This window comes from Octodon degus, unplaced genomic scaffold (genome assembly GCF_000260255.1).
Source record: "Octodon degus isolate 3935 unplaced genomic scaffold, OctDeg1.0 scaffold00055, whole genome shotgun sequence".
NCBI classification, from domain to species: Eukaryota; Metazoa; Chordata; class Mammalia; order Rodentia; family Octodontidae; genus Octodon; species Octodon degus.
The window spans coordinates 11,055,231-11,079,766 of NW_004524631.1; the positions used below are offsets into that span (position 1 = coordinate 11,055,231).

Sequence of the window (24,536 nt, forward strand, 5' to 3'; positions counted from 1 at the left end):
AGAAAGAAAGAAAGAAAGAAAGAAAGAAAAAGAAAGAAAAAGAAAGAAAGAAAGAAAGAAAGAAAGAAAGAAAGAAAGAAAGAAAGAAAGAAAGAAAAAAGAAAGACAAGAGGAAAGGAAAGGAAAGGAAAGGAAAGGAAAGGAAAGGAAAGGAAAGGAAAGGAAAGGAAAGGAAAGGAAAGGAAAAAGAAAGAAACTTTTCAGGTTAAAAAAATTAAAGACAACATTTAATAAAAGGATGCAAAGAATGTAAAAGAATGTATATGGTCCAGAGGTTAGGCTGATAGTATTTTTGTTAATGTTTATCAGGAAACAGGACCTGAGCAGGCAACATTTAGCACTTGGTTAGTCATTGATAAAACCACTCAGAGCTACTGCCAAGCTCATTTCCAGGTCTTTAAAACAACCCAAGTTGTTTTAAAGTGAAAAGCTGAACACATCATACAAAGAAAAACAGTGACAGAGGAAAATTTTCTTCACTTTTTATTTTGAAATAATTACAGATTAACAAAACATTGCAAAAACAGCATGGATAGGCCCAACATAGCCTTCATCTACATACCCTCAAAGGGACATTTTTTAAGGTACTAGGATTGAATTTAGGATCTTCCCTGTGAGCTGCATCACCGGCCTTTAAAAGATTTTTTTTTTCCAGATATGGTCTCATCTTAACAAGACCTTGTCTCAAAACTCTAAAAAGTTAGAAAAGATCTGGGGATGTAACTTAGTGTGAAGGCCCTGGGTTCAACTTCTAGCACATCATACACACACACACACACACACACACACACACACACACGTTATAAAAATAGAATCATATATAGTTTTTTGAGATTTTTTTATTTAGTATAATTCTCTAAAGATTCATCTAGGTTATTTGCTTCTTTTCCTTACTGAATAATATTTTGTGTATCAGTGTAACATACTTTGCCTATTCACCAATTGAAGACATTTGGTTTAATTTTTAGCTGTTACCAATAAAGCAATTATGAATAGTCACATATAAGCTTTTGTGCAGACATAAATTTTCATTTATCTAGGATGAATGCTCAGGAGTACAATTGTTGGATCATGTGTAAATGTACATTTAGTTTTATAAGAAAGTACCACACTATTTTCTAGAGTGGCCATACCCTTTAAATATTTCCATCAGAAATGTATGAGAGGTCAAGCTTCTGTGCATCTTCCTCAGCACTTGGTTCTGTCTCTATGTTATATTTTAGCTGTATAAATAGATATGTAGTGCTACTCATATAGTTTTGGTTTGCATTTTCCTAATGTTTAATGATGCTGAACATGTTTTCATATGCACATTGCTGTTTATATTGCCTGTTTGGTTCATATATTATGCTCATCTTTAACTGGATCGTGTTTTACTTGTTAGTTTTGAAAATTATGTCTATGTTCTAGATACAAGTCATTTCTCAGATATGTAGTTGCAAATATTTTCCCAGTCCATGTCTTGTATTTTTATCCTTATCCTCCTATAAAGTTTTTCCTTTTTTTAATACCAGGAATCAAATTCAGGAACTTGCACTTGCCAAGCAGGTACTGTGCCACTGAGCTATATCCCCAACTGAAGGTTTTTTATTTATTTTTTCCCATAATTTTATTGAGAGACAAATAGCAATGAGACAGTTTCAAATCAAATTGGTACTACAGTTTCAATAATTAACACATTGCATACTCTCTTCCTAGTGGTTATTTGCTGTACAAGATGCAGACATAATATCCTATTTACAAACACTATTACAACAAATCCTTCTATTCATTAAGAGAATGTAACTATATATCTATCCTAACCATTTTGAATACACAGATACAAAATGGACATTCATCTGTATTCCACTTTTTTATTTAGTTCCATCATTTGAATATTATAGGTGTGTTAACTCAGCAAAATATTCTAAAAGAGTCCAGTAGTCCATAATAGTATTGGGTCTTCCTCTTGACTGGCAGTGTCAGAAATTGTTGATCTGAGTCCCCTACAGCTAAACATAACACCATGGTTTTACTTCTTATACTCCAACTGAAGGTTTTTTTTAAAGCAAATGTTACTTAATTTTCATGGAGTCTGACCTATCAATTGTTTTTATTTTGTGAGTTTCACAGATTTTCTTCCATTTTTTTCATATGAAAGTTTTATATTTTATTTTGCTTTTCCTCATAATTTGTGGAACAAGCTTATATATACTTGCATTCAATCCTGTAATTAAAGTTCTTTTTTGTGTGAAGTGTGAGGGGTTTTTTGGTATTTTAGTACAGAGTCTACAAGGTCACACTACACAGATCTCCTGTTTTCAGCCTCCCAAGAGCTGGTATTACAGGTGTGCACCCCCACACCTGGTCTCGGTCACTGTCTCAGCGCACCTCAGGGATGGGGCCAGCACTGCACAAAGGGGATCAAGCAAAGTGTGAGATTTAGGTCAAATATTCCTTTTGTCTATGGATGCCTAACTACTCCAGCTCCATTTGCTAAAAAGACTATTGTTCCAGTGAATTGCTTTTGCACCTTTGTCAAATATAAGTTAGCCATACACATGTGGGTCTATAACTGGGTTCTCTTTTTGCTCCATGGACTTAGACATTTGTGCCTTTACCAGTGCCACACTGCTTTGATTAATGCAGTGATGTAGTACTTTATCACTAAGTACAGTGATCCTTCCATTTTATTCTTTCCCAAAGGTTTTAGCCATCTAGTTTCTTTCCCTTTCTATAAAAAAATTTAGAATAAGCTTGTCCATATCTACAAAAATTGATGGAATTTGATGGAAATTTTGTTAAACATTGTATTAGTCAGCTTTCTCATCATTGGGACACAATATTCAATACTCAGAACTTAAAGGAAAAGTTTAACATCTCACAGTTTCAGAGGACTCAGTTGGTGATAAACTGGCTCCAAAGCAGAAACATCACAGCAGAAGGGTGTGGTAAGTCAGATTTCCTTATTTTGTGATGGTCAGAAAGCATAGCAGAGGGACAGCACCATAGAGGAAGCGGTCAGGGATCAGATATACATCCCAAGGTCATGTCTCTACAGTGTGAAACACTCCAAAACGTGCAGTAATCCCCTGGGAGGATCCCAAACCAATCAAGATGACAGTCTACATTAACTATCACAAAATCTATAAACCCATTTGAAGAAAACATATCTTTACTATTTTGAGTCTTCCAGTCCATGAATATGGTATGCCTGTCTTTTGATGTAGATCTTGATTGACTTCATTTGTTGCCATTTTGTAGTTTTCAGCATACGAATCCCTTACGTGATTCACACATAAGTACTTCATTTATTTTGAGTTACTTTTAAATAGTATTAATATTTTTTGAGGCAGGGTCTTGCTGTAAGTCCAGATGGACTTGAAATCATTATGTAGCCCAGGCTGCATAAGTGATCTTACTATCTGAGCTTCCAAAGTGCTGGTATTACAGGCTTGTCCACCATATCTGGCAAATAGCATGACTTCTAGAGCTTGCTGTCAACCTACTCATTTCTTTTTAAGTTCAATATACTATTTTTTATTAGTACACATTTGCAATACATAATGATCACATTCATCATGGGAGATTTGTACATGCAGGCAATGCATATTACTTCTTTTTAAATTAATTTTAATGAGAATGAAATAGCAATGAGACAGTTTCAAAACAGGTTAGCAGGACAGTTTCAATAATTAATACATTACATACTGTTGTTTTCATAGTAGTTATTTAGAGTACACTATGCATACATGATATCTTGTCTAAACACTATTAGTGCAAATCTTTCTTCTCATTGAACTAAGAGAAAGTAGCTGTATATCTATCCTATTTTGTACATACATATATATATTTTTTTCACTACAACATGGTCCTTCATTTATATCCCCCTTTTTTGTTTTGCTTTGTCAGAGATGGGTGTTCCATTGCAATTCAAATATTGTAGGTTTGTGAATTCAGCAAAATAACTCAATATAGTCCAATATTCCATTTTAGTAGTGGGATATCAGCAGAACTAGCAATGTCAGAAGTTGTTGATTTGAGCCTTTTACAGCTTAGCATGTTAATATGGTTTTTATTTTTTATACCTCGCATTTGTACTTTTCTGCTGGATGGTTAAGACCAAGTTAAAGCAAGACCTATTTCACTAAAACTGTAACTTTTGTATCTACAAGTTCATTCAAATCCCCTCAGGATTTACCCTGAAACCATGTACAGCAGTTTGTAGATGCTTTGTCAGTGTCAGCCATGTAAATGAGTCACAGCCATTGGTTGACCAACTTCCTCTATGTGAAAGCCTGAGAGAATGTTTTCTCTCTAGGTAACTCTTCTTAGGCACATTGCATCACTGATCACTTTCTTCTGTGGCCCCATAATCTCCTTGAACAGAAAATTTGGGATGCCACTGAGTTACAGTACAAGTTCTCTTATGTCCTGAATCCTCACTGACTTTAAAGGGCTAGAGCCAAAATATTGGCTATCCTTGTAGCCCTTCTTTTTCTGTAATTTTTAGTCTGCATACTTAAGTTGTTAACCATCCAAAAAAGAAGCTTAATTATATTATTACCCTATAACAGAGGCAGTTGAGCTTAACATCACTATCTGTTTGAATATCAAATGCCTTAGACATAACATGGAACAGATATTTTCCAACAATTATTGATATTCTAAACTTTAAGTCCCTATAGAATGTGAAAAAACGGTTACACATTTTTACACAGAAATTCAGAAATCTAACCATATACAAGATTGTAGCAGGACGATCCTATGACTTTTTTTCTTGTCTCTTGTTTTATTGTCTTTTTTTTAAACAAACATTTACTTGAGAGAGACAGAGTATAGGGATAACTGATATGATATTAGAAGCAGTACATATTTAGAAGACAAGAATGATAGGTATATCAAGCATGGTTTTAATAAAAATAGTTTTTAAGCTATTGACCTAATATACTAAAAACTTGCTGGACTCACTTAATAGTTTTAGAGTTTTGGTACATTCCATAGATTTTTCTACATATATTATTAGATCATCTGCAAATAGGGACAGTTTTGCTTTCTCCTTTCCAATCAATATTTTTTGTTTTCTTGCATTATTGCATCATCTAGGAGTTCCAGTATTATGTTGAGTGCGAGTGGAGAATATACATAAATTTGCCCTGTTCCTGCATGATTATTTTTACCTTTCCCCTAAAGGGGAAATAATTCAGTCTTTCACCATAAGAAAGCTAGCAGATGTAGATATATGTGTCTTTTATCAAGTGGAAGAAGTTCAATTTCTTGATAAAAATTTTTATTTCCAGCTTGCTGAGAATTTTTATAAGTGGATGTTAAATTTTGTCAAGTGCCTTGTCTGCATCAGCTGATATTATGTAAAGTTTTTTCTGTAATTGATTTCTAGTTTGACTCCAGTATGATTAGAAAACATGCTCTATTATATCAGTTCGTTTACATTTGTTTTTTTTTTTTTTTTTGAGGAAACATCAGCACTTTTATTACAGCCTTATTTACAACAGCCAAAATACAGAATCAAACTTAAGTGTTAATCAGACTACTGTTAAGCCAAATAATAAACTGAACTTAGAATTACACTTCCAAATCTCTCCATCACAAAGAATGTAGCTAAGATTTAAAAAAATAAGCACTAACTACCCCTTATTTTCATTAGAAATACTGTTAATTTCAGATGTTTTGTGAACTAAAATATGGTCTATGTTGTGAATATTCTACATGCCCTTGAATATGAATTTTACAATGATTGAGTGTTCAATATATGTCAGTTCAGTCTTGTTGGTTGATGGTATTGTTTAGTTATTTTATGTCTGTTGATTTTTCATCTGGTGGGTCTATCAATTGTTGAAAGAGGGTGTTGAAGTCTCCAATTATAATTGTGGACTTGTCTGTTTCTCCTTTATATCCTATTAGTTTTTCACTTGGGAAATTAGAAGGTTTGTTGTCTCCTGGGTACACATTTATGTGTCCAATGCCTTAGCAAATTAACCCTTTTACCATTATGTAGTGTCCTTTGTCCCTGTAATTTTCTTGTTGTGGTCTATTTTATGATGTTAATATAACTACTCTTATTTTCTTCTCATTAATGTATATATTTTGTATTCTTTTGCTTTCAAACTACCTATAATTATATATGAAATGAATTTTATTTATCTGCAGTGTTTGTGAGTCTCCTTGTTGAATACTCTAGTAGTCCCTTTAGGTGATACATAAGTAACTTACCACAGCTTACTTGTGTCAGTGGTCTTTTTCTCATTCAAATTCTGATTTTCCTTGTCCTTGGTTGGACAAGTGGATTTTTCAATGAATCCTGGACATTTGGGGGCAGTCATCTTAGGAATCTCTGAATTTTATGTAAACTTTCTATTTTAGCAAGCCTCCATTGACAGAACTTTGGTGGCTAAAAGGGTACACCGAATGGCTACTGCCAGGTCAGACAGCAATCCAGAAGTTCTTACTTTCAACTAGATCTGTGCTAACAGGAGGGGTGCTTTTTCCTATGGTGCTTGGATTCTGTCTTTTTAGGCTGATCTTTTCCTAGTCCTGTAGCCAGAGATAACAGGCTTTTCTGAGGTTTCCTTTTATCTTTGAACAGTTTCTGGCCAGGGAATTCTTCAATTCCCAAGGTTCCTCATCAGGAGGAATCTTCTCTCTACCATTCAGTCTTCTTTGTTTTATGTATCATCCTGGAGTGTTTAGTTACATTTTGTGGGAGGAATCAGGAGTGCATCTTCTGTATCTTGTCTACAACTAGAAGTAAAGGCACTCAGAAATGAGTTTTCATTAAACTAAACTATACAAAAACTTTAACGTGGTGGCTCTTTTATGTAAATGACCAGTATTGGCAGAATAGTACAGATTCATAGAAAGGCTTTATGACATTCTTGAAGTTGGTTTTACTTCAGTGTTTAGTGTGAGCCCTATCTTGAAAGCAACACACACAATATTTATAAATGAAAGAAAAGATTCAGGTGCCATAAAGGTGGAAAGCTGAACATGCTGCTTATATGCAGCTTTTACAGACATGGAAACAAATCCTTTTCACATCAATTTGGTTCCATTTCACATCGCTGGTACAGCAGAGTTGAATGTTGCTGGCATGATTTATTTTGCCCACATGAACTGGTAGGCAAGTAAACAGTGGATGGCTATGTGATGGGTACCTTAAAGGTACAGCTCAATCCCAGCCCCTCCCTGGCTTCTACCCAGCATGTCCCAGAGAACACTCTGCTCTCAACAGGCACCCTACAAAGGCAGTTGCTCAAAGGACCGGCATAGGGGTAGGGAGACCTCAAACATGTTCCTGTCTTCATTAAATACCTCGAGTTATATTTTCTCCTGACCTGTCATCCCAAAACCAGAAATGATAGATTCAGATTCAGTACAGATTTCTAGCACTGGGTAATAAAGCATGGATAAGGGAGTCAAGAGTTTTCATCATCAGGGTTCAACACACTTTATGGATTTCTGTGGTCTGAAGTTCAAATGTCCTTTGTTCCTTCCCTTCCAGGTCAGTTCCCATGGACTGGGGCACTCAGCATGCTCTCCCAGCACTGGAGCAGCAGCACTGCAGAGGCCATCTATCACACTGTCAGAGACTGGGACTTGGCTCTGTACCAACTGCTGTGCAATTCTGCTGGACAGGAATATCCCGAGCTGTTAAATAATGACAGACACATTGGTGGAACGGAAGTGACAGTTCAATGTGGATATTTATGACCATAAAATAGGAAGAGCTTCAGTTCCCAGACTGAACCTGCCTCTGTTGGAGCCATTTCAACAAAGCTTACAACAAAGACAAGATGGGATTGGGTTTCAATTCACATTAACAGATGTCTGGACAAAAATATCAATGTGAATAAATGAATCATGTGCAGTGCTGTCTATCTTGATTAAATTACTTAAGAGTAAATAAAAGGTCTGAGTAATACTGTTTTAAACATGATTCCTCCTGCTCTCCTTCAAATAGTTCCCTTTCCCTAGAACCAGCTTTTGGAAAACAACTTTTCTCCCTGGGGTAGAAGAATCATAATGAATTGAAACAAAATTTTGTTTTGAAATTATTGTATAGGGTACTTTGAAATTATGCAGTTAAGTGACTCTGACATCATGCTAATGATAGGGTTTATTTTGCTTTGTTTAGGAGGCAGATTTTAGGATACAGCTCAGTTGTACAGTTCCATACAAAGAAATATATAATGAAGGAAACTGCACTGGGTTCAACATTTTAGCAATTATCTATCAGAAGCATTGAGCTGCAGTGTTAATTTTAGCTTCTTCAAAGTTACAGCTTGATGTTGTCAACATCCGGAGATGTCTTTTTCAGAGTTTTGTACTGAAAGCCTGATAGAGGTCAAATTTCAAGTATTTCTTTTAACTCTAAGGCACATTAAAACACTTCAAAAACCTGTTATCATTAGTTTTACATCGTATTTTTTTTTTGGAACCAGGGATTGAACTCAGGCCCTGGCGCTTGTCAGGCAAGCACTTATTCTACTGAACCATCTCATATTTTAAAACTGGATTTCTCCAAGCATCTTAATCAGGAATAAGAATTTTTCTAGGGAAAGGGCCAGGTAGTAAACACTTTATGAGCCTTACTATCTCCATCACAGCTCCTCAGCTTTGGCACAGTAGCGTGAAAGCAGTGACAGACAATATGCTAATGAATGAGTAAAGTGAATGCCAATGAAACTTTACAAATCAGGCAGTGGGTTGGGGTGGGTTCAGGGAACCCTGTAGTTTGCCAACGCTGGCCAAAGTGAATTCTCCAGCACAGGAATAGCTTCCATCCAGAAAATAACTTAGCAGTGAGAGAAAGAAAGACTAGTAATAGGATCATTATATACCTTTGTACCAAGACATGATTCTTTTAAAATGCAAAACAAGATTAGACCAGCTAGTTAATCTTTTTATTTTCAGTTTTGTAAAAAAAAAAAAACTTGAGAAAATGTGTTCAATATCAGTAAAGGGCAGGAAAACACATGGCTAGCTTTACAAGAGCAATCTAAACATCTACACAAAGGCAAACATTAAGTGAAATGCTAGGAAAGGATAGCACTTTGGGGGCTTACTGCAGTTTTCCTTATTGCACATAACAGTTGCAGATAACTCCAAGTCTTTAATTTTTCACAGTTACAACATACCTTAGTATCATTTTATATAACATGTTTATATAACATACAATAATGTTAATCTTATAAAACCACCAGTTTGCTACTTTTGCATGGAAGAAGACAAAATTCTCCCCAAATACACTATGTGAGCCCTCTATAAAAGTTTCCCCAAAGATCACATCATTCCATGTTAAATTCATCCTATTCTACTTTAAAAAACTGTTTTTCACATATTAAATGATTCTTGGTGGTCTTCCCATTTGATGATTTTAATGGATATGCTAAGACATTCAAGTAAGAAGTATTAGATGTACTTTACATAAAAAAATAAAAAGACAATCTACAAGGAGCTGACCCGAGTATTAAGTCACACTTTGGATGAATGAGTGATTTCAGTGAGAAGTCACAAATTCACACACTTAAGATCCACATAACTGAAAATCATTCCTCTGCTTCTCCAAAGCCCACAAAGGGAATAAGCACAACAAAAGTCAGCCCCCCAAATGTCCATGAAGTTAGTCATCCAGTAACACCTGGATGGTAAAAGAAAGAAAAGTGCTTTAGACAGTAGATGTTGAGTGTTTCATGCTGTTTACAGTCCTTTCCTGAATTCCTCCAACATAATCAGGCCCAGGCAGCTTTCTAAGGGCCAGAAGTTGAGAGTTGACTGTGATATTTGGCAATTCTGTTAAATCTTTTGAAAAGGTAGCACAGCAGGCAGACCTCCTCCCTTCCCCTCTTCCCCTAGGCTCAGCTGGCCAAAATTGGCTGCCTGTGCTTTCCATCTGGGCCATAGTTATACTATACCCTGCTTACGAAATAAAAATGAACATTAAAAACTTTGGTTTTGCTTTTTACAGATTTTACTACCACTGGGTGGCAAGACAAGGTATGTTTGCTGATTTTTAAAGAAAGCATGAAAACCAGAACCGAAAAAGGAATGATTTATCTATCTAGGTCTGGTTTTGAAAGGATTGTCGAACAGTATACTTCCTTTATACACTGGTATTGGTTTCTATAGTATCCTCTATATGTTGCTCTTACTAGGTTTGAAAAAGGAGGAAGGTTTTTTTAGGTATCAAAGTGGTAAAAGCAGCATTTAGATAGGTTGTTCCTAAATTGGGTGCATGACTGCTAGGTTCCTTCAACTTACTGTATCTGACAGAATGAAGCAATTGACACTAACAAGCCAGATCTTCTCTTCCAATGCAAGAAGAGACCAGAACTCAGTAATGCTACTCTAATGTACTGACAGATTTTTGCCTGTACTAAATGATCTACAGAATCAACATCAAAAGGCAGGCATGAGAGTTAAGCTTCCTCACTTCTGAGGTGGAATAAGAAGGCATATATACTTAGTAGTTACCCTCCTTCTAGATTACATTTTACAATGAATGAGACTGTGAGCTTTCTGATCCACCTCTTAGAACTCACAAGGGGATAAAGCAGGTTTGCACGAGGATGATTTTCACCTCTGATGAGTTGCTCAGTTGCTTTGCTGCCAATCTTCCCCAAATGCATCCATGGTGGTTTACATCAAATCTGACTTGATTATATTAACTTCCCCAGAAAACAAGGAAAGGGAATGAGATACTGTGGAGCAATGGAAACGGAGCTCTCTTTTGGAAGGAATTATTAATTTTTTGCCCTGGGCTGAATTATTCATAGATAGTTGAGATAGCACTTCTTATTTTTTAAACAGAGATTTCCTTTGTCAACCAAACCATAGAGGACATTTGTGGGTCTAGAGAACACACCCGAAAGAGCTCCTTGCTGTGTCCTTGATGGGAAATTTGCTTTCGCAGTGTGATTTTTGGCTTCAAGGCATCAACATTCAAATGTCTGGTCACCTCAGTGAATACCCTGGATGTCAGTCCATATGTGCTTCCTATGCTTATTTCCTGGGAAGAGAGTCAGCTGTATTTAAATTCCAAAAATCCTTACCTAGGAACATTTAAGTTTCCTGGTAGTTTCCACATGGAGTATTATTAAAAAGAATAAAGAGGGCTGGGGAAATAGCTCAGTGGCATAAGTGCCTGCCTGGTAAGCGCAACGTCCTGAGTTTGATCCCCAGTACCAAAAAGTGGGGCGGGGTGGGGGGGGGAATTAATCCTGTCTCTGTTGTAGCTATACCACTGCTACCATGTGACAGCAATATGATCACAACCTTCCCCTGTGCTCTGGCAGTAAATGGGCCTACTCTTATTCTAAGAAATCCAATATGAATTTAGGCATGGGGACAAGCAAAAGACAAAATCTGACCACAAAAGGGACTGTTAAGTTAATTCTAGGTTAAACTTCAAAGGTCACTTCCAAGAAACCTTCATGTTTGATTAGTCAACAATTAAGACAAGCGCCACATTTGCTCCTTACAAATAGGAATGAAGATGACATTTTAAATTCTCCCCATCCATATACTCAAGTCATATACTTTTCCTCTTAAAGGCTCTAAGTTTTTCAAATGTGACTTGTACAGTTATACTTCATTCCTGAGTTCTTCAAAGATGAACATAAACTCTTACAGCTGCCGAGGCTCTATTACTGATCAATATTCAGTTTGTCCCTCCTGAATGACAGTTAAAAACCAAACCCTTGACTTGCTAAACTATTCTTTTAACTTCAAGCTCTCTCCAAAAGCCTCTCAGCAGTGGCCACACATGAAGACTTCCTATAGTTCTAAACCAGAGCACAGATGCCAGGCCCTAGCTCAAAGTTCCCAAATCCTAATCTCAGAACATGAAGCCCTTCTGTCAAGGTTTTTCTTTTTAAACTAGCCAGGTTATCCTAATGTACAGCCAGAATTAAGAACCCTTCCTCTAGAAAAGTATACTGTACCGACCTGTCATCCACCTCAAGTCAGAACCAGTCATAACTAGGGATGACTTTCAGAAGAACTTTGCTTGGTTGGATGTACACTACTTAGCACTTTAGTTCTGGTTTTTATGACAGACTGACAACAGACAGTTGGCCTTGAACTGGATGGTTCTGGGACTTTGTGGCACCTATTTTCCTCCACCACACAGCCAAGGCATAAGCCTTCTGGGTAAGAAACCATCTCAACAGATAGACTGACCTTCCCAGAACCCCTGGTAAGTTCAAGATGTTCTTCCTATCTTGTGAGCAAAAATTAAGACTGCAGGTCAAAGTGACTTACTTCAATCTACTGAATAAAAGATTTAATCAAATAATTACAACCCTAGTTTTGGTCTTGGCAAATCTGCATTTAGTTATATTTAAGTAGGTCAAAATAAATGTTTTGTGATGAAGACTACAAGACCCATTGGGGAAAAACACAACAATCTATGGATTAATATAAGGCCAGGCTGGGAAGCATAGTGATTATTTTTCTTCCCTAAGAGGGTAATTTCTTACAATCTGCTGAAAGCTTCCTAGGATCCCAAAAGGATAACAAGACCTTGAAGTGAGAGAAGACAGGGTATATCCAACCCAGTTACTTTGTACAAGAACCATCATCATGGCTTTTCTTTTAGCTTTTCTCCTCCAAAATTAAGCAGCATATAAGCAAGGCTTTACAAAGACCAGAGTGGCAGCCTATTCCTCTATCCCTTCAAAAAATCAAACAAGCTAGCAGGAGTGGTACACACCTGTAATCTCAGCTACTTAGGAGGCTGAGGCAAGAGATCATGAATTCAGGTACAGCCTGGAATACTTAATGAGACTCCTACCTCAAAGTCAGTAATGACAGCCCACAAAAATATAAACAAATGTGTCAGCTTTTAAGCTTGTATAGTATGATTGGTCATCTAAGATAACTATTAAATTATCACACATGCTAGCTTTGGACCCAAGCACATATACACAACTCCAGGATTCTGCCATGCCTGTCAGCTGCTATCTGCAATCTGATTATTCAACCTAAGAGTTTCCTTTCCAGGGGATAAGAAAGTACTTTCTCTGGCTACATGGTGAAGGTTTTCTGAAGTCCTTCTCTAACCTAGTGACCCTGAGGCCTCATGAAGTTAAGTAAATTGTTTAGGATTTTTGTTTTTGTTTTGTCTTTGTTAGACAGGGTTTCGCTATGCAGTTCAGGCGGGCCTTGAACTCACTTTGTAACCCAGACCAGCCTCAAACTCAGAGATCCTTCTGCTTTAGCCTCCCAAGTGCTGTAATTACAGGCATGCACCACCACACCCGGCCAGTTGTTTAGGTTCATTCAAACCTACAAAGCTCATTGAGGCCCATAAAATTTAAAAAATGGACTTTACTGTAAGTAGAAAGGAAAAAGGCAATAAGATTCATTCAAACATATATTTATGTATATGAAACTGCCATTTCTGAGTTTTAAAAATAGTTGAATATAAGCAATTTCACATGGCTCAATGTCATTAAATTTTTTATTTGTGCAAACTACCAATTCAAACACAGAAAGCTGTAAAGCGAGAGATTATTTTAAAAAATAATAGTTACCCAGGAATAATATGACATACTTGCAGTCCTCGTTTAAACAGGAGTCTGAGGCAAGAGGATTGCTTGAGCCCAGGGGACCTGGAGCAACCTAGGCAATACAGCAAGGCCCTGTCTCTAAGGGGAAAAACTAACCATCAAAAAATGTGCATTAAGAAGGTCAAATGCCTAATTTCATTATGGGTGTGCTAGACTGGGACACTACTTCATCTGCCATAAGGAGCAAAATGCCAGCATTGTTATGAAAGCATTTTTGTAAAGAAACTGGTTTTCCAAAAATGCTAGTGCTGAAGCACAGAGATGGGGGGAAGGAGGCCCCAAATGTTTCCCAAGCATTCTTACAGGTGTGGGCAAATAGAGTAACACTCCCAGAAAGAATGCTAACTAAAAACCTAAATTTCAAACCACATCTACACATTAAGGTGGTGTGAGAGTCCAAAATATGACTTTGCTCTGTGTGGCACCTGGTATCAAAAAAGGTGGATGCTTAATCTGACTGAAGACATAACTTTCTACTGGGTCAAATAATGCTTAACCATCCATTGCCTTGCCTCCAATTTCTTGTGTAGTCACTGAAACCACATGCACACAACAGCTCAAAGTTTGGAATCTAACCCAGTCTTGAGACTACAATATCGTTTTTCTTTACGGGTGATTTTTTTCAGACTTTTTCACCTCTTACTACTAGCCTATTGCTTCTTCAGTTTCTTGCTTCCTTCCTTCCCTAGATAGAATCATCTTACAAATGTTGGTGTCAACTGTTCCCTCACAGTAGGTAACTCAGTGCTACTAATCATTTCCCAAGCTCACATGCTAGCCCTCGAAAGTTGAATGATTTCTGTAGCAATATTATCAGTTTCTAAATATCTCCTAGCCTCAGATTAATCTTCAAAACAACAATATAACACTATTTGCCTTTGGTTTTAAATATTTCATAACTTCTTCCTTATGGAGATTTCTAGAGAAAGAACTGTACTTCTTCCCCCCATACTGAAAAATGTTCACAGATAAATTTTCTATTCTTTAGCCTAAAAAAACACAGATAGCAGAGAGTCAGGAGTCCTGATAGAAGGATGTGGTCCCATAGCCTTTACTGCCAGTCTCCACTCAAACAGCTTTTTCTAGCATTGCATAATTCTTGGAGATCCAGCCTTAACTGCCTTCCTTCATGGTCTTTTTTACAGCATGCTCTCCCCTCACCTGATATCCCTCCAGCCAGACAGACAGCACTGCTGAGTAGGGGGCTGAAGCCTGTCCTGGTAAGAATCCCAATACCCGCCCCATCTTTGACAGATGTTGCAGGTTGATGAATTAAAAGACCATTAAAGCATGCTATGTTTTTGTTTGCTTAATTCCAAAACAGCACACTATGTGAAAAAGTGGGAATATTTGTCTTAATCTTAGTGACACTTTATCTTCACTGTCTGCAACTTGGGTTAAATTTTCAGTGTTAAGATAGCTTCAGACCCTGATAAAATAGAAGCATTACTTCAATCCAGTCAATGCCCCACCTCAAACACTGGGGTTGCAGCCATCCTCAACCACTCCCCCTCAAGGCTGACCCCATTGCTTCTGGGGCTATGGGAAAGTCATGCATTTTCCTGCAGTGGGAACACGAGAGGGGTGCCCCGGCTTGAAACCTTCTGGTCTCCCATCCCCAAGTCTCGCTCCAGCACTTCCTCAGAGCTGCTCTTTGTTCTCCGAGCACCCTCAAGACTCGTGGAGGCTGTGTGGGAACCTGAGGAGCCATTCGCAGTCACTGTGCTGTCTCCGTAGGTCAAGGTGAGATCACCCTCAGTCAAGATGAAATCAGAGTCTTCCTCTCTCAGTGGTTCTTGGTTCTGAAAGGTGCAACCAACAACAATAACAACAAAATTGGGAGACTGATAGCTTCGGGGCTGGAGCCAAACCCAACTTTAACTCCTCATCTGAGACTGAGGATTATGATGAAACTTGTACACCTCAAACCTCTAGCATAGTCACTGGATATAAGTTGTAAAGGGCCATAACATAAGGTACTACTGCTGGAGCCAGGACACCAGCAGAAATTTTGATTTCAAGTGTCTGACAATGTAGGGTTAGTATCAAAGGGAAGAGCAGTTGGATTTTCAAATTCTCAACCCACAAAGAAAGGAAGTTATGGGGAAGGTCACAGGGCAAACACTGCAAATAGCTTCCCAGTTCTTTTCTCTTGTTCCCCAGACATGTCTTGTACATGGCTCTGCTGCCCTACTCAAAAGATCCTAAACTTTGTCCTACTCAGCAACTCAGGGAAGAAGAAAAACCAAGATTAAGGCTTCCTCCAGGTTTACCCTCTGGTGACTCCAGGAAAACCGTGATGGCAAGGCCTCCTCTCTCCACCCTCAGGCAGATACAGTGAATGGTAGTGAGGATGACAATATTTTATTGAACATCTACTGTATGCCAGGCAGAAATATCACAGAAGCTCATTTGATCCCATTCCCTACTCTGTGATAATCACAGAAACTAGAACCTTGATAATCACTAGAAACTTGAGCTGAGAGAAGCCATGAAGTGTGTCTTAAGTTATTCAGCTGACAGGAAGTAGAGCCAGAACTACTACTGCCTGCAGACTGGTTTTATCTACACAAAGGATGTGAACCCCTCCCATCAGGAAAAGAATTGGAAGGGTCCCTCATCCTAAGCACTAGTGCTTGCAAAACAGACAAGTCTAAATAAATAAGGCAGGAGTGAACAGAATCAGGGCCACTTGAAGCTGGGGTGGGATGTCAAGAGAAAGTAAGAAGTCAGACAGAACCTTTCAGCCATGCAAAACAGGAGGACCACAGTCCTCATCCTCTGTGGCATTGAAGTCTGTCAAACACTATGAAGGTCTCTGCAAATAGCAAAAAAAATGTTAAAATGTTCCAGGTAAACTGCTCTGTTTTGTACTGTGTCCTGTCAGCCCCTCAAAGCTTATCTGAAGTTTTATGTTTTCTACATACCAGGGCTTCCTCACCCTGCACAGTCATACTGCCCAAGGCAAGGGCCATACTCCCCCCAGGTAAGCACCTGGACTGCACGTCTAGGTGAACAATCACCAAAGGCAGTGAGCTTCTGTTCTCCCACATCTTTACTCAATGGTGCTCATCTTAAACATATTGAAGAGCCCTAACTGCCGAATCAAAACTCTGTAATGTTACAGAAATCAGATGGTTCAATGTATACACAGTTTTATGCACAAAATTATTATAACTAGATAAAATTACCTTAATGTAGTAGGTATAAACATACAAAAAAACATAAATTTTGTGTTTAGACTTCAGCCTCATTCCCAAGATACCTCATGAGATATATGCAACTATTCCTAAATGTGAAAAAAAATCTGTAACACTGGGTCCCAAGCATTTTTAGTGAGGGACACCCAACCTGTCACAAGTGCTATGTGAATGCCTTTTAAATGCACTGAGCCAGGATTCCTGGGTCAGGTCTCTCTCACTGCTTCTCCCCCATCCATCTTTCTGCACTTACTGGTTACAAGTACATGATTGCTAGACTTCTTCACACAGACCACAGTGTGACTCCATGTCATCAATGTGCCAGTAGTTTTGGTAGGCAAGCTCGCTCACTGCCTAAGATCCCCATGGAACAGGGAATGAGGCAGAGTGGAGATGTCAATGATATGTAAGTCCTACACTCAGACAGATGTGTAGGGTAGTTTTCAAGTCTATTCCAAACACCCAAATTTCCTCCTCTCCTATAGTGTTTACAAAGTCTTGAAACTCAGTCTGTTCTATGAGAATTTTCTTAACAGCAAATGATATCATGTGCCTCATTCAAGTTTCCTGCTCCCAGTGAGTTCTCCTATCTTAGCACATCCCAATTCTCCCATTCAGACATGTGTCAAGTAAAGTTTCTGGTCATCTCTGTCAAAATCTCTGTGAGGCTCTTACTCCCAATTTTCAAGGACACGTTCCTGGTATACATTTTACTATTGCAAGGTTTAGGGCAACACAAAGAAAGAAAAACAGAGGTCATAGTTTGCAAAGGTGATTCAGTAAATGGAGGAAAGCCTGCCATAGCACTGTGGACCTCAAGTCCAGCATGGCCTGCTCTGACTCTGCAGGGGGCCTCAATGGGAGAAAATAAGACTGGATGTTGACACTCACTAGCTCAGACAGTACCCAAGGAGAGATCATTCAGAAACAAGGGCAAGGTAAAACCTAGTGGAGAGTGACTCCTAAATCAAAGTTTAATGAGTAGTACATAAAGATGATGAAGCCAACCCACTCCTCAAATTCTAGACTATATGTTTGGCTAAGCCAAAGGTCTATATAGTTACATAAGTGCTTTTCAACGAAGGCTGCTATGTAAATGTAGTGAAATATCCTAAAAACACCTGCAAATAAGAGCACTGTGAAAACGTGTGCACTGTACATAACCATTGTTCATTCTTATAAATGAAAGAACACTGCTTTCTTGATGGATATCAACATAAATGGTTTAGAGTTAATAGAAGTAATGAATGACGAACACTCTAGGTACCTCCAAACAAACTTGATGAAGTACAAGGTGCCGTATAGGTGATAGGCAAGAATCATACAACAGCTGCCATATGACCAGGAGAACTGCCCAGCCTGAGACCCTCACCAGGCAGCATGTCCCACAGAAAGCCCCTCTACTTCTCTCAACTTTGGGTTCATCAAATGATATAATCCTGAAAGGACCCTTTGCTTCCACTCTTAATATCAGGCATCACTGTGTGTGGAGCTTGCTGAGAACCTGAGCAGGACACAAGTCCAAAGGGGCAGCAATAACATTCAGGGTAGTTCTCACTGGCAGCCCAAGTTTCCCCATCTTAGCTTGGCCATGAGGAGTCCAGAGCCCAAACATTAACTCAGGAAGCAAATTTTGTGTAGACTCATGAGCTACTGAGGGAAGTAGTTTAAATTCATATGACTTTAAGTTTACTGAGTTTATACTGAATTCAAACTGGTCCAGATAGCCCTAATCTATAAGTGTGCTTACTGTAGTGCTTCAGATTACAGAAGATTCTAAAGGTATAATCAGTTAGAGCTTTATTATGGAGAAAAGGTGGGGTAGCATTCCATCTCAGGAGTGGCACCTTATAATTGTGGGGGCTCTGATGGAGCTGCCTTTTTCCTCAATGTTCCCTGGTGAGCTATGGTGTCCACATCTATTTCCTCTTCATTCAACCTGAATGCCAGCTCCATCAACCCCCATCCCAAGCCTATTAAAACTTCCCTGTTCAGGGCCCTTCTCCTTGAGAAGTGGGATTTGTGTTCTTCTTTCTAATCACTGGTCAGGGAAATACATATTATCTGATAATTATTTGAAGACCTACATTAAGGTCTCATCTCTTCCAATTAGTATCTGTGGGACTATAGGCAACTCACATAATCCCTGAAATGTACCTTCCTCAACTATAAGAATACAGTATCTGTTTCTTCAAGGTATGGTGAAGAGAACAAAATTAGCCTTTGGGAACTATAAAGCTGTGTATGAATTTAACAAGTTCCTTAAATAGCAATGGAATGCTCATCTCTGACAAAACTAAACAAAAAAAGGGGATACAAATAAAGGACCATTTTGTATCTGTATATACAAAATAGAATAGATATACAGCTACTTTCTCTTAATTCAATGAGAAGAAAGATTTGTGCTAATAGTGTTTGGACAGGATATCATGTCTGCATCTTGTACTAAGAATAACCACTAAGAAGACAACAATATGCAATGTATTAATTATTGAAACTGTCCTATTAATCAGTTTTGAAACTGTCTCATTGCTATTTATTTCTCAATAAAATTAATTTTAAAAAAAGAATTTAAGAAGTTCTTTTCTCTTAGGGATAATGATTGCATTGATAACTAGATGACTATGATGGTGGAGAAGAGATGCAGAAGGAAGAACCCTTTGCCCTCTCCTGTACTCCTATGTGGGTAGTGGCTTGCTCTCTCCATCTCTATGTCCTGCAACCCACATCAGGAACTAAAGTTAGTCCAAAGGCTAAGGTGGCTGCAGTTTGGTATTCTTTTCCTACTGTACCAACTCCATTTCTAGCACTGGGAAATGGGAAGAAAAGACCTAACCACATCATCATAAATAAACTAATTCCTACAATAAAAGAAACCTTACCTTTGTGAAAAGCTTTGTAGTTCATAGTGTATCTTGTACATAGGTATAAAATGTGATAGGATAGATCTAAAATGTCCCCCAAAGTCTCACACGTTTAGAAGGTGATAAGATTATGGGGGTGCTATCCTCATTAGTGGATTCATGCATAGCAGAATGCACTGTCAAGAGGTGGGGCCAGGTTGGAGGTGGTCACTGAGAATGTGACCCAGAAAGGTACGTTATTATCCCTGGCTCCTTCCCACACTCTATGTCCTGGCTTTCATGATGTGAGCAGCTTTCTTCCCGAAAACCCTTCCACCATGCCCTTTCTGCCTTGAAGCCAGACAGGTAAGGACTGAATATTTATTTATTTATTTATTTAGGTATCAGGGATTGAACTCAGGACCTTGCACTTGCCATCCAGGTGCTTATGCCACTGAGTCATCTCCCCAGCCCAAGGAGGCAAAATAATCCTCTGCTTTAAGTTGTGAGTGTCAGGTATTTTGTCCTAGTAACAAGAAAGTTGCTAACACACTATACTTACATCATACACTTGGGGACTAGTCAGACATCGAGCCAGCAAGCCACACCAGGCAGGGAGAGTAGTGGTGAGCGGGGGACCACTGTGTGTGAGAATGGGCTTCAAGTAACTTTAAAATGAGAATTAAGGAAAAATGGCTGCAAAGAGAATATGCACATGACAAAATATGTTTTAAAATCCCAGTAAGTCATCCAACATTCAACCCATACCATTTTACCACACTAGAACATGAAATACTTGTAAACTGCAGGAATACAAATGGGAGATTAAGATATGCCTAATCAGTCTTAAATGGTGATTCCCAATTGTCAGTTTAAAAGATTAGATTCTTTAGAACATTCTTGCGTTCTCTGTTTTGGTTCCAATCAGCATTTCAGCTTTATTCTTATGTTTTTGAGACAGGGTCTCACTCCATAGTTCAGGGTATTGTTCAACTCACTATATACCCCAGGCTAGTCTTGAACTCACAGAGACCCTCCTGGCTCAGCTTCCCAAGTTCCAGGATTACAGGTATGTGTCACCATGCCTGAAAGCATTTCAGCTTCTGACACATAAGCAATTCAAGTCTTGCAAACAGGATAGAGTAGGGGTTATTGCACTGGGATTCCCTCTGCTCTTGTTCTCTCTAAATATCCTTTTTAAACCACTGCAGTGAGATTAAACCTTTTGGAGCTTACTTGATACAAACAGCTTATTGTGGCACGTGTGCTACTGGTTAACCACCACTGGCCTAGAGGGTACACAGTGAACATGTTGGGATTCCACAGAACTTTAAAGGTAATCTAGGGCTACTACAAAGAAGGAAACTGACAATTGGCAAGGTGAAATGATTTCAGTGAGGTTACTTGCACTAACTCTCCCAACTTCCCATTATAGGACTATTTTTTATTCTACCTGCTACCTCTCTCCCAGACTCTCTGACATATGACTTCTCTACTTTGACACTATTGACATTTGGAACCAGATGATGCTTTGTAGTGGGGGATAGTGCTATGCATGCTAAGATGTTGAGAGGCATCCATAGTCTCTCATCATTAGATGTCAGTTGCACCCTTATCCCCTAACCAAATTGTGAAAAATATGTCTCAAAAAAATTGCCAAATGTCTCCCAGAATGTAAATTCACCCATGCTCAAGACTACTGCTGCAATATGAAGGTCAATTGATATCCAGAGATCTCAGAGTTTTTCAGTTATTGAATATGTATGCTGCCAAACACACAACCCCGTGTTGGAAGCATGAATGAGCACCTGTCCCATTAGGGAGAGTTGGGCCATTGCTGAGACTCATACATTACACCACATGGAAAAGGTAGTCTCAGATGGCCACTTTGACTTGAAGCATGGCCAAGAAATGTTGAAGGAAGTGCTTTGTACCTAAAACACTACACAGTTTGATATACTATGACTTCCTGTCTTCATTTAGAGCAAAGCCTAAGGGAAACAGCTTTATCTGAAGAGGAACAAGAAGAGTACTGAGGTATGCCTCTAGCTGGGAATGACTCAACAAAGAGAGCAGCCATGAGGGTTTATTGGAGCTCTTTTCAGGCAGAATGAGCTTCCTCTGACTGCTATCCTTTAACTACAGACCCGGGGACAGGGCCCTCACAGGGCCATCAGTTTTTCCTGTCTTTTCTGGGAAGATGACAGAGGATCCCATCTGTTGTATGCTGAACAGCCAAGAGTCACAGGTTGCCTTTCAGTTTCCTGCTTCAGGCACTTCAAAGACAAGACCCCATTTTTCCAAATCCAGAAGGCATAGAACAACTTCCTGAAAAAGAAACCTATACAAACTCTGCCTCAAAATGTATACATATTCCAGGAAAAAAAATAGTATGATTTTTTTCAACAGGTGGTGTTAACATTGTATGGGGGACCTTAGAAGATATCATATATCATAGAAAACACACTACACTGCCAGTCCCTACAGAAGAAAAGCATGTGCAACAATTTGAATGACCAAGGTTACACACATAGCAATTCATCCAACTAATAAATGTCTGAAGCTCATGGCCACCACTATGAGCACCTCTTCTAATTGTAGAGGCCAAAAGTGACTTGTATTAATCTCGTGATGTCTCAATAAATTTAGCATGAAAATATATATGCAACTTTTTCTTTTCTGTGTATATATATTTTTGATGGACTCTGTACACACACACACACACACACACACACACACACACACACACGTAAACACATGCGCACGTACACACACAAACTTAAGTATTCAAATTGTTGAATGGAAGCACACAAAATGAAACTTCAAGTCTCTCTCCTCCTCATCAGCCTGGTAATTGATATTAAATTTCATATAATACATTTTTCTAGTTCTGAATACATAATCTATAGTCAGAGGTTGTTAATTCTGTCTTATGAAGAATAAATATAATTCATTTATACTTCTGACGTTTCTTCCAGTTTTTATGATTAATTTCATACTGCAAATATATTTGCTATTACATAATAAGAAAATTTTCTATGCTTTGTCTACAGATTAAGTCTAAGTGTTTAAAAGCAATAAATCAGTATTTGTAATGTCACTGGGCTAATGATGTAGCTCAGTGGTAGAGCACTTATCTAGCATGAATGAGGCCCTGAGTTTCATGACCAGTAGAGAAAAAAAAAGTAGTAATGTCATTGCACAAATATTAGGCACTCTAGCATCAATCACTTTTTTACTCATTTTTATTGATAAGTTAGGTGTAGAATTGTATGTTATAATTTTAATGAATTCTCCTACAAAGGCACAGTTACCTGGACACAGAGCTCTCAAAAGCCACTATGTCCACCAGGCTGTACTCTAGCCAATCTAATAATATTGCAAACACTCCTCTTGATCAGAGATGACCACCAATACTGCTTGTGACTGAATGATGGCTATGTATGCCCCAAGAGAAGACTGACTATGCCTGTAGATGCACATGGCTTTCTTCACTCATCAATGTCTCACAAAGATGCCACTTAAAAGGATACTTGTGGTCAAAGCTGTACCACAGCCTGAATATCCATGCACTTTCCTGCTTTGTCCGGTTTCCTCCAACAGAATCTGGGCCATCCTAGGAACAAACAAGAGGACACACACTTAGTTACTGAGAAAGGGTCTGAAAGAAGAGAGGGAAAAACTGTTTAAACTGCAACCAACTTATACTTTTTCTTTCTGCTTCATCTTTTCTTTTTTCTTTTCTTTTCTTTCATGCTGGGGATCAAACCCAGGACATTTTTCACATTACTCAAGCATTCTGCCCCTGGGCTACACCTACCTCAAAAACGATAACTTTTATAGATCCAGAGCTCATTGTCATATATCCCATGTCACCAAAGCTTCAAAGATACATTGAGAGCTAATATTTTGGAAGAAATTAAGTAAACACAGAAAGTAGAAAAATTAATCTCCAAAGTAAAAAGGCTTGGCAATATCTGTGAGCAGATCAAGTCAAAACAAAACTCTATGCTATATTGTTGATCATGTGCAAATATGCCCTTGAAGAACATAATAAAATAGCTGATACTTTCCACTACATTGAAACAGTTGCTGTGAGAATAAGACATAAGCACCAGCTATTGCCTGCACTTGAGAAGTTGCTGCCTCGCATAGCAGTCATGTCATAAGCAGAATATTACTGCCAAATAATTGTAAAATTTTTAAAATATGAAGCATATTAAGTAGATATTAAATACAGAGTCTTCAATACTTTGTTGAAGCTGTTGACTATACAATTAAACATTATGAAAAGGCATAGTTTATTTAAAATTGTCTCACTTTGGTAAAATTTGTGTGAAGTTTTAAAGCTAAATATTACACTTCATACCTTATGTGAATATATAAAAATATGAGTACAAAATTTTTTTGGTACTTCCATTGCACTTTTCCTCAAATGACTTTCAGAAGATTAATTACCCTAAAATGGTATAGATACCTATAGATAAAATTGACATACAGTGGATTTTTTTGGCGGAACCAGGGATTGAATTTAGGCCCTTGCGATTGCCAGGGAAGTGCTTATTCCACTGAGCCATCTCCCTGGCCCCTACAGTGAATATTTTTAAAAGCTCTGCAGAACCAACTTTCCAGGCTCCCAGAAAGTTATCTTGGAAAGACAAAACTCTGTTAAGTTTCCTGATAAGGTAAATGCTTCTCTGTGGTCCTTACCCACATGTTTCAGGTGACATTTATTTCCCTTCCAACTTAAAGAAAGTGGGGCCAGGGGTTTGGGAGGTAGCTTGGTGGTCTAAATGCCTGCTGGCAAGTGCAAGGACCCAAGTTTAATCCCTGGTACCACATGCCATGCTGGCCCCAGAACCTTGGGTGTGGTGGTGCACACCTGTAATCCCAACACTGGGGAGGCTGAGACAGGAGGATCACTG

General features: G+C 38.3%; 2 protein-coding genes across 3 annotated transcripts in view; one reads left to right on the top strand and one right to left on the bottom strand.

Annotated features, from left to right (window-relative positions):
• Nucleotides 1-7,869, top strand: part of Chst7 (carbohydrate sulfotransferase 7) — a 26,603-nt gene extending 18,734 nt beyond the window's left edge. The window contains exon 2 of the mRNA XM_004633486.3: nt 7,499-7,869. The gene's annotated coding sequence lies outside the window, so the exon portion shown is untranslated. The remainder of the gene's footprint in view (nt 1-7,498) is intronic.
• Nucleotides 7,870-13,201: 5,332 nt separating this feature from the next.
• Nucleotides 13,202-24,536, bottom strand: part of Slc9a7 (solute carrier family 9 member A7) — a 202,173-nt gene continuing 190,838 nt past the window's right edge. Inside the window, exons 14-16 of one of the 2 annotated variants that reach the window (XM_023717863.1) lie at nt 23,145-23,227; nt 20,174-20,279; nt 13,202-15,370 (exon numbers count right to left, since the gene is read on the bottom strand). In XM_023717863.1, coding sequence (XP_023573631.1) covers nt 15,119-15,370; nt 20,174-20,279; nt 23,145-23,227 — 441 coding nt within the window. In that variant the 3' untranslated portion in view covers nt 13,202-15,118. The remainder of the gene's footprint in view (nt 15,371-20,173; nt 20,280-23,144; nt 23,228-24,536) is intronic. The other variant, XM_004633487.1, reaches the window with a different exon arrangement.